Genomic DNA, 15,558 nt, shown 5'->3' with positions numbered 1-15,558 from the left:
GAATGGAATGCACGATGGAGAATGTATGCGTGGAATGCTAAGACTGACGCTGACCCTCATTTTATTATGAATGGAATCGTAGCCATGTACACACGTGCGGTCATGCGTAGCGTATCTCGTTGGACAGAGAATGTGCAAAATATGACCCAGGCCTCAACCGGCCCAGATTTCTTCTGCTTGCAAGATTTGGAAATGGCAAAGCTTTTATTAGCTCAAGGCTCGACTACTGCAATGCCCTTTACGTTGGTTTTTGCCAGTCTTCCTTTGCTTTGCCTTCAAAATGCAGCTGCTCGCTGTTTTATACGACAGCCTTCATTGGCTGCCGCTTCATTTTATGGTGGTCTTTTGCGACCTTGTTTGGTAGAGATTTTAACGTTAGTTGGGTTTTAAGATACAAACGGCGGGCTGAATGTTCCTTTGCTGTTGGTGCTTCTAACCTCTGGAACAGGCTACTGCCTGATTTGCATTCTATGACTGACCTGGGAGTTTTTAAAAGTAAACTCGAAACATATTTAATTAGAATAGCTTTTAATATTCACTAGCATGATGACACTTACCCTCCGTTCTTAATTTTCTAATTTTATTCATTCTTATATGTTGGTTTTCCTTTGGGGTTTGTCTTCCTGAGTGTTTTTTGAGGGCAGCATGTTAGCAAAGGTTACATAGTGTTTCTTTAAGGTATCATCACATGTTACATTTAAAATTGGCTAAATTTGGTGATTACAAGTGACCCACAAATGCAAGATTTTAATGTTAATAAGTCACTACATGTGAGCCATTTATTCTAGATTTTAATAAACGTACACTATTTCCAGCATTACCGACTGTGTTTTAGTGGATTGAAAGCATTGGTGAACCACTTAAGAGTGGGGGGGAGAAATGTTTTGTTTTTCAGTTGACTCATGTCTATTTTCTTTCCTTTCTATTTCCAGACCTGCAGGTGGTGAATCCTCGACCAGCTCGGACATGGCCAAGATAAGAATGGAGAGCGTTGTACGGAGTTGGATGTTGACACTTGTAGTGCTGTGTAATCTAACAAAGGTACAAATTGTGAAAATGCACATAAATAACTAACACTTCATTGAACAAATCAAACTATAATCCATCATTCAGAGAAAACAGCAAGTAGTCTGATTTTCTTGTTTCACATATATATACATATAGGGAGTGCTTGGGCCAATAATCTTTCCTTTTGCCCAACTACAGATGTCATATAGTCTCTTCTGTAGTGAAATTAACATGATATTTTTCATAGTCGCAGCAGATGTGGATATAAAATATCTTTATTGTGCAAAATAAATGAGCGTCAACAAAATAATTGCTGTAGGGGGCGCTAGCATAGTAAGCCAAGCCTTCAGCCTACTAGTCATTTTTGTGGATCTTGGCTTGTTTGCCAATATCCAATAATCCATTTTAAAGCCATTATCTGCCAATATTGTGCCAATAATTTTGTGCACAAGTATACAATTATCGCAATAAACATTGTGAATCGCAATTATTTTGGTCGGGATAATTGTAAGGTATTTCACTTTTATAAAAACTCTACATTTTGCCTCAGTTTTTTAGACTCACTCGTCGTGAGCTCATGTTGGAGAAGTAAGAGCCTGCGTCAGGTCGGTGTCTGCGGTGTAATAAAAATAAAAAGCTGGGCTCATCTGCTCGGCCGTGTCTCTAAATTGATGTCATATTTTCCAGGGAGTGCAAATGGATTTAATGGAAGCTGCTGGTGTACATTAGACTCCCATGTTCCCAGGCGTATGATGTGATGAATGTCTTACTATAATGCACCGAAGCAGGGTGTGAAGACTGTTTTAGTCTAATACACCACTTACATTTATGTAAGCATCCTATGTGAATTAAAGCAGATACTTTATAAAGTATAAACTCAAAATAAACTAGTATTTTTCTACTGGACGTTTTCTTTTACACAGGTCCAAGCACAGTAACTTTAAGAACAGTTGCTTTTCTTATTTTTTTTCAAGTCACAGTAGGAAAAGCGCAGGTGAGAACAATTAAATTATTGATGGCCAAGTTCCATTTAGCCTCCTCAGTTTCAGGGTGCATGCTGGCTTACTGTCACACTTGGTGCCTTCACATGGAGCTTCTGATGCCACATTTACAACAAGGGAAGTTTTGAACATGACACAAAATGAAGTGGATGTTGCGACTATAACATGAACGTTGAATCGGACTCATCTCGTAGACACGGGAATACGATGTCTGCTGCCTTTTAAAAAAAATACATAATTTTTCACTACATTGGTAATTGTGGAATTTACAAGCAAAGCAGCCTTGGACAAACACACACATGCATATTATCATTTCTGTATGTTATACCATGGATGGATAGATGGATAGATGGATAGATAGATTATTCATCTCACAGAGAAATTCACACATAATACAGTTGTTATCAATCCTGTACTAGTAATACCCCTTTCTTAAGAATACTATTAATTTATTTATTTGAAACTTTCTCCATCTATCACATTTGTAAAGGCGAGTATGGAGGTCAACGAAACCCAACACCAGCATCCAACCAACGTCTACCACGACATTGGAGTAACCAGGAACAAGATCGTAACTGCACAGTTCGAGTGCTATCAAAAAATAATGCAGGATAACATCCACGACACACAGGGTAACTATGATGAACTGCAGTTCAATTATATTTATCTTTTCCTTCAAGATTTAATTACACTGTACACTGTAACAAGTCATTTCACTGATGTAGTGCTTGGTTTCTAGACAACGGGTTAATCAAAACATGCTTGTAAACCCGTATTAGTCATCAATCACACGGCTCGACAGCCACTAACACTCCACTTTGGTGGTTTTAGAGCCCATGTGTAACCGTACCTGGGATGGCTGGCTGTGCTGGGACGACACTCAGGCCGGAATTATCTCAGAGCAGCCCTGCCCGGACTACTTCCAGGACTTTGATCCCTCTGGTGAGCTCTTTGGTTTATACCACTGTGTTCCACTTACACTCCACAACACTGGTCATATCCTCACCTTGTAATGCAGCCACTATCGTCTGTGTTAACGCATGGGGCTGTGATGCATTCATGTGTAAAATTGGTGGATTTCTGCAATAAAATACAAAACTTGAAATAACAGAAAGCAGCAATTATCAAATGTACATGTTGTGTCCCTCCCCAAAGCAATCTATACCCGATTAATGTCTGAAGTTACCCCGAAACAACAGGTTTCATAATCCTTGGTGGATCCTTCTACAGTAGACTGCATGATATACTGTAGGTGTGAATATTGCTCGTGTCATTACCTGACAAGAGCGATGACTAATAGTACTCTAATAGTACTTTGTGTTCATGAAAGTAAATGAGTTAATTGCTGGGAGATCCCAATGTGCAATGGTTTTTCTTTCTATGAAAGTAGGGCTGCAACTAACGATTATTTTCACAATTGATTGATTGGTTAAATTATTTTTGGTCCATAAAATGTCAGAAAATGTTGAAAAAACCTGTAAATGATGTTCTCAAATTTCTTGTTTTGTCCACAAACCAAAATGAAGCTAAAAACTCAGAAAACTTTGCATTTTCATTCTTTATAACGACACTCAAAACGATACATCGTTTATTAGTAGTTGACGATTAATTTAGTAATTGATTTACAATCAAGGAAGTGTTTCAGCCGTGTATGAAAGTGTTTTTTTTGTCTTTGATTCATGGAGTTTCAGGGTTTCATTTAATCTTTTTGCTCAAAACCCTTGTTTTGTCTTTTCATTCCCACCTGCTTTCCAAAAATAATAGCGAACCCTCACAAATATCCTTTAACTGAACATAAAAGGAGTTAAACTGCGTCAGCAAAACATGGCTTTACCTCAGTGTAGAACAAGCCCACATTGCACCGGGATGTGTTTTGTCTCAAATATGCTGCTGTCTTGTGTTTTTAACCTGCAGAGATGGTTTCAAAGATCTGCACTGACAACGGCCATTGGTTCCTGCATCCTAAGAGCAATCGGACATGGACCAACTACACCCGCTGCAATGAACACACCAATGAAGTTAGAGTGGTCGGTCACTTTATATTCTACGATCAAAGAACTGCAGAAATATTGAATTAGATAGTGTAAAATGACATGCATCACAGGTTTATTTCTGGCCTTTGAGACTGGATCTGTGGGCAGTTACTGTACTGCATGTTTATGACAGGACAGCGAAAGGGCACCGACTTAAATTACATGCATCAGCTACGCAAGTAAAGAGCACAACTGAATTTAAATGCCCCGCACATGTAAAGCGTAATTGTGCCGAGTGTTGGCATTAGAAAGAAATACGAGTCACTTGTTTTCCGTGTATGAGAGTTTTGGATGAAAAGGCCAGGAGTTCAAAACATCAGAATTCATCATTTTGGAGATAATAACTATCTGCAGCCATGGGAACATTGCAGTAGATCCGTTCTGGTCAGAGTTAAGATCTCTGGGAAATGTTGGTCAGTGGACTGGTGCCAAATAAAACGTCAATGGCTCAACCCAATCCAATATTCTCTGGTTATCTCAAGTATCTGAAGACCCACAACTCCTTACTCATCTGCTTTCCATGCGCTGTCGTAAACATAACATTAAATAAATCTACACTTAACTTGAACATGATTTGCCTGCCAACATTTACAGCCGATTCATTACAGGAGGGGGCAAAATATGACTTGTGCAGACTAGAATGGTGTTTATTTATGGGAGCTTGTGGTTGTACAGAGACATCCTGGTGGCAGTGAAGCGATATGTCATTTTACAACACAAGAAGTCATTAGGAGATGGAGATAATCTGATATGCGTCTCATTTCCTTCCAGACTGCGATGAATCATTTCTACTTAGCCCTCATTGGACATGGACTGTCACTGACGTCGCTCTTCATCTCCCTGGCAATATTCTTCCACTTCAAGTGAGCCAACACATCTCATCAGCACTTTACCATTTCTTCCCCTTTAATCCTAATCTTATATTTTACTGTAGCATTTTAATTTGATTTTGTATTGGTTTTGTGTTATTTCCGTTTGTTGATGCAGCATCTGGAATCTTCATTAGTATATATATATATATATATATATAAATAAAACTGCCTTGCCTTGCCTTGCCTTTCAGGAGTTTAAGTTGCCAAAGGATCACCCTTCACAAAAACCTCTTCTTCTCCTTTGTTCTCAACTCTGTGATCACCATCATTTTGTTGACTGCAGTGGCAAACAACCAGGAGCTGGTACAGAGGAATCCAGTGAGTTCAGATACTTTTATTATAGCTTTAGTATTCACTGTACATACTAATTTGTCAACCGGTTCAATTTGAGCTGCTCCTTTAGTTATCATAATTTCAGAATTCAAATCAAAAAGAGCTCATTTTAAGCTAAACTTATTCGTGTGCTTTGTGATATGTCTGCTGTGATGTAAATTAGAGAAACTCTTTGTGCAGCACACCACCTGCTCCGTCTTGGAATTATGTAAAAAAGCATTGTCCATATTAAATAAATACATAAACAAACAAGCATATGGTGAACTACTGGTCCAAAATATTCAATTTTGGTGATTGGGACTTGGATTTTGTAAATATTTTGTATAAAAGTACAACACAAAACAAGATGACAGAAGGTGAGAAAAGAATGTCACTATCCAGAACCAAAATGTACATACGTGTTTCTTCCTCAGACGAGCTGTAAAGTGTCCCAATTCATTCATCTCTACCTGTTTGGCTGCAACTACTTCTGGATGCTGTGTGAGGGAATTTACCTGCACACTCTCATCGTGGTGGCCGTGTTTGCCGAGAAGCAGCACCTCATGTGGTACTATCTTCTTGGCTGGGGTACGTAGTATATGATGACCCGATTTCGAATAATAATTACAAATAATTGTAATTTTGTGTGCCAGAAATCTGACACCAAGTCCTTTAATCGTTTTCATGGGTTCTGTTGTGCTATCTTTGAAAACTCTTAACTGTTTTTCCTTGTAAAGCATCGTGGATTGCCTTAATGTATGAAATGTCCTGTACAAATAAAATCCCTGTGGCCTCAAATAGTAAAATGAAAGTTTTACAGACTGAAATGTCTTAATCAACTTCTCCTTTCTCTTGCAGGCTTTCCTCTCATTCCCGCAACCATACACGCCGTCGCTCGAAGTTACTACTACAATGACAGGTAAGCTCTTGAACTAAAGCTGCAACTAACGATTATTGTCATAATCAATTAATTTTTCGATTCTTTTCTCGATTAACCGAGTACCTGTTTGGTCCGTAAAAATGTCATAAGATGTTGCAAATGTTAAAACCTGGAAAAAACAATGTTCTCAAATGTCCGGTTTTGTCCACAAACCGAAATCATTCAGTTGTACTGCATTTCTTTGTTATATGGAGCAAAGAAACCAGAAAACATTCACATTTAGCAAGTTAAAAAAAATCAAAGAGCTTGTTTTAATTATTAAAAAAACACTGAAACTGATTCATCGTTTATCAAAATATCCATCATCATCTACTGATTTATTAGTGCTATAACTACAGTTTGAGCCCAAAAAAGCAAGATTGTTGGCAAATTGTCTAAATAGGCCTCGACCACAAGTGGCAAACTGAGATCAAACTTAAAAATGGCTCTGTGAAGTCCCAATTTAGAGTCTCTGCATTTGCTAGTCCGTCATGTCAGCTACAGCATGCGTGACGTAAAATGTTGTCATGCCCCTTTATCCACAAAGGTGTACACATAGACTGCACATACAACCTTATTTTCTTATCCATAGGCATGTACACGTGAGTGGGACATGTGCACACAACTCTCCGCGGACACAGAGAATGGAAAGTATGGCGGGGCCAGACTGATGCAGATAATTTAAGCTGCACTAAGTTTGTGTTGTCTCCGAGACACAACTGTTACCATGGCACCTGCTTGTTTTCCCTGATTACATGTGTGCCGTGTAAACGACCATCAACGCGCGCAGAGATATAAAATAAAAAAAAAGCAGAGCCAACACGACCGCACCCGTCTCAAACATCATTTAAAAATATTTGTCCAAACCTGTCCCCTCGGGTGTCCACACTCTACACTGCACAGCCTTTATTCAACAAAATAAAGCTCTCTCCTAGATAACGATCTCACTCGCACTCAGTTAGCACTAGTGTTAGCTTAGCTCCTTTTTTAAGAAGTCCATTGTACCACTGACGTGTTGCTCATTTGTTGGACGGTTTTCACAGAGAGAAAATGAAAACGAGGCATAAGGCCAAACTACAATATCTCTCTCGATGCTTGGCTGGTTCTCCATCTCTGGCATGATTACATATGAACAAATTAAATCTTGATGTTTTAAGAACTGGTGTTCAGGTCTTAGGGAACACATTTTTTTGGGCGTTACTGAACAATTATTCTATAATAACCTTTCAGCATTTTGTTCATAAAGTGAAAGTGACTTCTGCACCTTTTTTAAGATCTATTTACAGCATTGGGGGATTTGACCCGCAAGGCGGATCTAAGCGAGAGAGAAGAAGCTCTACTGAGCAGCTGCTCAGTTTGTGAATTTGCAAAAAAACAAACAAAAAACATTAAGGCTCTTTGTGAAAATCGCCCTAAATAGACATGGGTCATTGGAAGTGCTTGAATTCTGTGCAAGAAAAAAATTAAGTTGATATTTAGGTAAATGTCAATTTGGTCTTGGAAAGTCCAAATTTGAATTTGATGTGAACCAAGGTGTGGGAACCATTAGCATTGTAGCTAATCTGCCTACACTGCAGTGCGACCTATAAAAAAGTAGGGATGGAAATCGGTATCGGTAAGTATCGGTCCAATTTCGGTCAAAATCACTGGATCGGATATCGGACAGATAAAAATGTAGAATCCGATACCGTCCAAAAATCCTTTATAATCGCATGCTTCACTATGCACAGACTGTAAAAATATAAATAAATATTAGCAAAAGCATTTTAGCTGAGTCATGTTAGGGCTGTTTATTTTCTTCTTTTGGGGAGAACAATATTTGTTACACTGTTGTTGAATTATATCTTTGAAATGACTCGGCTCAAATGTGTTGTTAACAGCTTCAAAGTTCATAAATGGTCTAAAATGACTGTATCGGAATAATATCGGTATCAGACACCAAAAAACACAATTAAAGCAATAAAGTGCATCAATATTGGAGGAGCATGTCAGACAGAAATCATCATGGTTTAAGGTTGGATACACAAATTTGGGGAGAGGCAAGACACATTTTGCACAACTGTATAAAAACTGTTTAACCACAAACTCAGCCAGACTAATGACTTCCCTCATGAACTGTCCCAACCTGTTCATGCATTCATCAATCAGAACAGAATATCGATCTGTGTTATGGATCAGTTTTGTCCGGTGACTGCATTGACACTGTGGAAAACTATGTTAACATTTCTCTCTTTTGTTCTGCAGCTGTTGGATCAGCTCCAAAACGTCACTTCTCTACATCATCCATGGTCCAATCTGTGCTGCTCTTTTGGTGAGAAAAAAGACTACTCTTTTTTTTTTTTTAAAGAAATCAATAGAAGGAAAGCAAATCACGACAATGTTACTTCACTGAAAGTGATCGTCAGATCTCTTCCATGTTTCACTGTTTTCATTGCGCAACGAGCAGCAATCCTGCTTTTTTCCTTCTTCATCCGAGTGGACACTGTGGTGGGGGCGAGGGGGGGGCCTGCAGGCAGGACACAGTTTCAAAGCATGCATAATTGTGTTTACATAGTGAAATCAATGTATCTGCCCCTCCGAGGACCTTCCCACTGGTCCCCGGGCTCAGAGTGCATTCTAAATATCCATCTAATCAGCACAGCAGGCATGCATCAGAGAAACGTGGTCCCTGAAGACACTCTGCTAATGCGAACGACCGTACGACAGCTTGTTTTGTGTTCTCTTCATGGGAGTGTGCATGGGATTTGTACAGCGATACAGTGTCTGGATTATAATAAACAATAATCTGTTTATTTTCTCAATCGTGTTGTTCGAAAAAGTTGATATGCATGCTACAGACCTTAAATGTCTTGTTTTGCCCACAAAGATGTTCAGTTTCCCATCGTATCGGGGCAAAGACACCAGAAATATTCACATTTTAAAGGCTAAATTCACAGAACCAAACTGATTTACTGATTATCAACTCTTCCGGCAGCAGCTTATAGCGACAAAGGTCGTGATGGTGTATTGATGTCGTCTCTCCTTGCCGTGTCCCTCAGGTGAACTTGTTTTTTCTGCTCAACATCGTGCGAGTGCTCATCACCAAACTGAAGGTGACCCATCAGGCCGAGTCGAGTCTCTACATGAAAGCAGTGAGAGCCACGCTTATTCTGGTGCCACTGCTGGGGATTCAGTACGTGCTGCTTCCCTACAAGCCGGAGGGACGCGTCTCCTCTGAAATATACGACTACATCATGCACATACTCATGCATTACCAGGTGAGACCATGCATTATTTTACACAGATAAATCCGTAAGAGAAGAAATGAGCTGAAGCTTCGACTTAAAACTGAAATTATGCTTTCCGGAATCAGTACTTGTGCGTCACACTACTTATTGAAAATAAACAAACAAACAAACAAACAAAAAACAAACAAACATGACCTCCCTGGTGGAGGTAAAAATACATGACCAGCTATAAATTATGCCATGCTGTTCGGATGCATGTCATAACTAAATAGGTTTATTTTTAGAAGGGCAGAATGTCTGCGGCGTGTAAAGCAGCCGACCGTTGTCCTTGTAACACATATAGAATTATTATGGAACATGATCGCGTCTGAGTGAGGACACGTTTGTGAAACGAATATTGTTTTGCCTTCATTTCACTCCGGGTTAGTAAAACACAAAAGTGCGCCTTCGGCCTCTGAGAAGACTTTGTTTATGCTCGGGGTGAATGAAGAACAGCAGGAAGGAAGGCATAAATTATCTGAGCTAAAAGGGGCTGAAATGAGTCGCATGTTGTTCAGGGCGTTATCTGATCATCCTGTGCGGTCTTTAGTTTGATCTGAGGTCTGGGCACATTCAAACACAATTTACTTCATATTGTGATAAAGCTTTCCTCAGTTTCACTGTGTGAGACGTGTCCTCCCTGTTGTAATGTTTTACCTCAAACATGTGAAATAAAAGAAGTGTTTGTTGTTTACTGTCCATAACAATACATTTGAAGCCAGCGGTTTCTCCAACGGCAAAAGTGCAAAATCTTAAATGATGTGATATTTATCATGATAATAATCCCAATCATCTGATTTGAAAATGTTTTTATCATAATTTTCTAATATTCTATCATAATATAAGATCTACAAATAACGAGTGATAGTTATTAATGCCTAAAACCAGTAACTAAGATGAATGTTATCTTTCTTTTTTCATTCCAGGGTCTGCTGGTGGCCACGATCTTCTGCTTTTTCAATGGAGAAGTAAGATTTACTCAATGTTCTCTCTTTTTTTAACCTGCATGCACACATACACATGTCAAATAGCCACTTCCTCTGCATTTTGATTATTGCAGAACCGATGAGTAGGCTTCACATCTAACAGGCTCAGATCCCTGAGGATTTGCCAGACACTAAAGACTATTTACAGTTGGCAAACAGTCAACCCCTGACTGCTATCAATTATGCTGGTGATTGATCTGCATAAAGTAGCTTTTTTTTTACAACCCACTGAATGTCTTTATAGAGCCACTAAATAATAAAACCTATATCAAAACCTTTAAAGTGACAGTGTATAAAAACATTTATTGATGGAGTTGAATGTCCCTCCCCTCACCTTTCCCTTCGAAGGTCGTTTTCACACCTAATAGTCTGCTAGACTCTGTACGTTTGGAGGTTGCAACATTCAGCAGGTCCCAGTTTGCTTTCACACTTTAGTGAAACGAACCGACCCTTTTGAATAACGTATTCCCCTCCGAGCCTGAGGACGGCGCTGCATCAAGAATTACTGAAGGAGAAGACGAGACAAACAAGGAACAAGAAAACTGGCTCATCTATTGGTTAATGCAACTTCTTTTTACCGCCACATAAGAACAAAACATGGAGCTGCATTTCTCCTGGCTATCGTTCCACACGCGCCTATGTTTCATAGGGCATTGTGGGTAAAACACAGGGCATTGTGTTTACCCACAATGCCCTGTGTTGTACTGCACTTCAAGCATTGTGGTTCATTTGAAGCAAACAGAGAGACCTACACTTTTAGGCAGACCAGAGTTCGCTTCTTTGTGCGTGCATTATAGTTCACCATCTGAAACGAACCGGACTTTCCGAGCAAACTAACTAGATTTGATTAAGAAAAGGCTGGTGTGAATGCACCCTTTGTGTGTTGGCGAAACAATGTAGCCTTTCGATAGCATCGAACCTGAAAGGATGTTTAGTATGTGGGGTTTAAATGACGAAAATAGCATTTTCCTTTTTATTTTTAAATAGGCACATATTGTATACTGTTCATGTGACGTAATGACTCCCATCTCTCTGCCCAGGTCCAGGCAGTTCTGAGGAGATACTGGAACCAATATCAGATCCAGTTTGGAAGCAGCGTAGGAAACCACTCCGACGCCCTGCGCTCGGCCTCCTACACAGCGTCCTCCATCACGGAGGTGCAGGGCTGCTACAGCATCGACGGCCACACAGAACACATGAACGGCAAGGGCTGCCACGACGCAGACGCCTCCATCTTAAAATCAGACAGTCCCTTCGCCTGACAGCAGCACACTGCTCAAACTCTGCCCATCCTATCCCACCCATGAAAAAAATGCTTTGAGCAACCACCGGGGGAAATTCGCCTCTACCTATAAGACACAATGTCAAAAAGAAACGAGAGAGGAAAATGTCTACAAAGCCAGACTCTCACCCAACTCAAGGAAACGGTCACCTCTCGGTCACTCTGCCCTTTAACTGTACTGGGAGGTGAGCTCTGTACAGCTAACCCTGCACTGTCTTTTGTCTACAACTGATCTGTTTCACTTGGACTAAGATGATCACAATTTTGTCACGGCCTGTCTTTGTGTGACAGAATTGAAATGGATGGAGTGTTTTTTTTGGATTCATTACACTGTTAATTGTTTTTTTTTCTTTTTTTATATGACATGGTTTAGTGCCAAACCAAGAAATCCTGCCTGGCTCTTTTTTCTTTTTTCAATTATTGTTACAGAAAAATGAGACAGGTGCATAATAATATATAAATGCTATATTCTATCTATCACATGTTCAAGTTAATTTATCTAGATGTATCCTTGTCGACTGAGTAAAAAAATAGAATCAATACCACACAGTATTTATTTAAGTCACCACATCAAGTTGAGCTTAATTCTCTCAAAAAAAAATCTGTGGATTAAATATCATTATGTGAGTGTTGCAGGCTTGATATAGACTTTCAATTTAGCATTTATGTGTTTGTTAGTGTTTGTTTGTTCACGTGCAGTTAATGGTATGAATCACGCCATTAGCACGCATGCTTCATTTGTAGAGATTTAGACATTTCATAATGCTAACTTTTTTCAGCGCGTTTACTGTAAGTGATCCTTCTTGACGTGTGTATTCTTAGTAAAAAACCACATGGTCGGTCGTAATGGAGCTTGTCAGCACAATAGCATCACCTCACCGAGAAGCCATCTTGAAGTCACATGTACTTCGATATCTACTCATTATACTTGAATGTAACCGTTTTAAAGACCTGGCTCTGCTGAACATAAACACATCACATTCCTATACACGACTGTCTTTAGCCTTATTCTTCTTATTCTTCTCAAACGATGGAGATAGAACGGAAATGTAAGTATGAACGGGGGATTCAGGCCAAAAACAGCACAGTGTCAACAAAGTAGCATTAAGACAGTGACCGAGATGCACACTGAAACGGAGGAAGTTAAATGGTACTCAGCCATGATTCTTTTTAACCGTGAACGGTCAAGATGGCTGTCCTTTTTTATGATTACTTTTCCGATTTTATATCCTGATATCCATGACAAAAAAATTACTTTTAAGGTGTAGGTAGCCCTCAAAATGCTGAAATAAACAATCAATTAATTCTGTTTTGCATGGAATGCTTGACTGGCGTACCAGTCAGTCACTAAAGCCTCTTTCCCACTCAACTTAGCGGGTACACCTGAGACTTTTAAACCAGTTTGAAGCTGTTAAAGAACAGTTAACACAATTTCCTGTGCCAGTACAGATACTAAGTGCAGTCTCAACTTACAAGAAGTAAGCATCTCTGGCAAGAATAGAGCAGAGCAAAGAAGGAATTAGCTTGTCCACTCGGGTCTTCAATTCCCGATCAGAGCTGGAGCCGAGAAAAACCTGCATGCATTGCAGAGTCACTCAACACCAGAGTGAATGCAGTTCAACTACGTTCCCATAGTGGTGACCAGTGGGAGGACGATATCATCTATGTGCTCTGGGTCAGGCTTTCATTTCGACTGGGAACAGTGTCTGTGCCCGATGGCCGCGTCAGGGAGATTAGTAGTGTGATGTTGTACTGGTGCAAACGTGACATAAAAAAGCAACTCTTGTTTTTTTTCCCTGACCCGTTTGTGGCTGTTGTATGAGAAAAGACTGCAGGCGTTGAAGAAGCCCCGGTCGCAAGGAAGTGACATTTTTTTGTTGCCCAATCAGCAGACTGACGTGGGTGGTCTAGCAAAACCCGCCCGGATCGTATGTGCCATTTTACTCTGGTACTTCAAGGGAAGGCCAAAGAATACAATGGTTGGGGCTGGTTATTTTGGTGCCATTCCTAATGGAAAAGTAAAAAAAAAAAAATAGTTACCGTACCAAATTGAACCGTTCCACAGCACGTGGGGAACAACCTCGAGAGTTTTATCAAGAATGTCAACAGGAAAGCTATTAATAGATTAGATCGTCCAATGTGCAGTGATTTTATCTTGCAGCAAAATCATGTACCAGGAGGTCAGTAAATTTGGCAGAAGAACTAAATGATATGATTTTGACTAACACAGACTTGCCTCATTATAGGCTTCAGCTAAGGTCTTCTTTTTGCTCCTGATCTTTCACTGTGTAGCACAACAGAAGTCAAGTACGAAGACAATGAAAAATGTGTTGACACACTCTTGAACTTGGTAATTACAAGACAAACAAACGTGGAAAACTTTCATTGTACTTGGCATGGATAGGGTCAAATTTAACTTTTTTTCAGTTCTGTATAAAGTTTTTATTTTATACCAGAGAGTCCTCTGGCTCAGTGACCCCTGCTACAAAGCAGTGGCCCCATTCAAATGAATGAAAGCTGCCTTTTTTCACACAGTGCTAATATCAGTCGGAAGACAGCCTTACTCCACAGTTTCATGATGTGCAAAAAAATAAACATAAAAAGGGAACTAAATATGCGTCATAAAGCATTTACACTGCCCTTTCGCACAACTCATTTCACCCACTCAAATACCCAAAGTTTTTTTTTTTATTTCAGAGAATCTTTAACACATCTTGTCCACACTATGTTGGGAACATACGTCACTATCAGCTGATGTAAATAACTTTGTAAATCTAGCAGAACATGTGCATGAATTATACAGTATTTATGAGCAAAAAATCATTGTATACTGCATTCAAACATGAAGTGACCATCTTATTTGACAGTGAGTGGTGCGCTGATAAAGAAGTTGTTTGTTCTACTTTTGTGTTTTAAAAAGGGGAGGGGAGGGAATTGGGCAGGCATTACGAGCCTAGCGCTTTCAACAACCTTTTTTATTTGTCCCCGTTTTATTTGTCATCATCATCATCACCTTCTTTGCTGTGTTCTGTCAGCTTTCTATCTTGCCTGTAATTGAGAGTGAGGAAAGATAAGTGCAGCCACCTTCTGTGTGTGTTATTCATGCCACAAGGTATAAATCTGCTTTGAACACTGAAAAATATGGCTCAGAATAACATATATTATCATTATAAGTTACTTTGTGGAATATTTTGTCAATTCGATTGTCAGAAAACGGTTGAAAAATGTAAACCTTAAACTGACAACATCCTCAAATTTTCAGTTTATTGTCTTAAAGAGAAAATAGATGACATTATTTACATTATTAAGTGAGAAAAACTAACAAAGTTGTTATAGTATAGTAAATATAGTATTTTAGTAGTTGTTTAAAAGTACATCGAACTGTTGCAGGCCGGATGAAAACAAATACGTCCTGTTAAAACCTTTAAAGACCCCTCACTGTTGACAATTTATTATTAGGGAAAGTATATATTAATTCTCTCAACACTGAACTGTGATGACATAAAACATGTTTTATATACATTATTTGCATCTATGTGAACATGTTCTTGGAGGCTTATTTCAAGTAGAGATTTAGACACAGTAGTCAAATAAACCTGCACTATCACGACAGTTGTCCTTTTTTTTTTTTTTTACAATCTCAGATCTGCAGGACAGTTTCTTAACTAAATCATAATGAGTGAACATTTAATGTCTGTCAGCACTGCTTTGCCGTGAGTGGTTAATATGTAACGTCTCCATTTATCAAGTCATTTAATGTGTAGTGACGCATCATAATAACTTACACAGCCACAGTTTTTTACAGCACGTGGAAAAGCCAGAGACTCTTGGCAAATGTAGTAGCTCCTGTGTTCCACTTCAGTTGTATATTTATGTATG

The 15,558-nt window shown here is 39.3% G+C and overlaps 1 protein-coding gene across 2 annotated transcripts in view; it reads left to right on the top strand.

Moving 5' to 3' along the window:
* The window catches only part of calcrla (calcitonin receptor-like a), a 34,035-nt gene extending 18,749 nt beyond the window's left edge, over positions 1 to 15,286 (top strand). For both annotated transcript variants that reach the window (XM_058616258.1, XM_058616250.1), the window contains exons 2-13: positions 933 to 1,041; positions 2,500 to 2,641; positions 2,841 to 2,951; positions 3,924 to 4,036; positions 4,814 to 4,905; positions 5,106 to 5,232; positions 5,661 to 5,814; positions 6,085 to 6,145; positions 8,390 to 8,456; positions 9,184 to 9,402; positions 10,338 to 10,379; positions 11,438 to 15,286. In XM_058616258.1, coding sequence (XP_058472241.1) covers positions 967 to 1,041; positions 2,500 to 2,641; positions 2,841 to 2,951; positions 3,924 to 4,036; positions 4,814 to 4,905; positions 5,106 to 5,232; positions 5,661 to 5,814; positions 6,085 to 6,145; positions 8,390 to 8,456; positions 9,184 to 9,402; positions 10,338 to 10,379; positions 11,438 to 11,659 — 1,425 coding nt within the window. In that variant the 5' untranslated portion in view covers positions 933 to 966 and the 3' untranslated portion in view covers positions 11,660 to 15,286. The remainder of the gene's footprint in view (positions 1 to 932; positions 1,042 to 2,499; positions 2,642 to 2,840; positions 2,952 to 3,923; positions 4,037 to 4,813; positions 4,906 to 5,105; positions 5,233 to 5,660; positions 5,815 to 6,084; positions 6,146 to 8,389; positions 8,457 to 9,183; positions 9,403 to 10,337; positions 10,380 to 11,437) is intronic.
* Positions 15,287 to 15,558: the final 272 nt, after the last annotated feature.

The sequence above is a fragment of the Solea solea genome, chromosome 2, assembly GCF_958295425.1.
Source record: "Solea solea chromosome 2, fSolSol10.1, whole genome shotgun sequence".
Classification (NCBI taxonomy): domain Eukaryota; kingdom Metazoa; phylum Chordata; class Actinopteri; order Pleuronectiformes; family Soleidae; genus Solea; species Solea solea.
The sequence above is the reverse complement of the archived record's forward strand: the minus strand, read 5'-3'. Positions and strand labels throughout refer to the sequence as shown.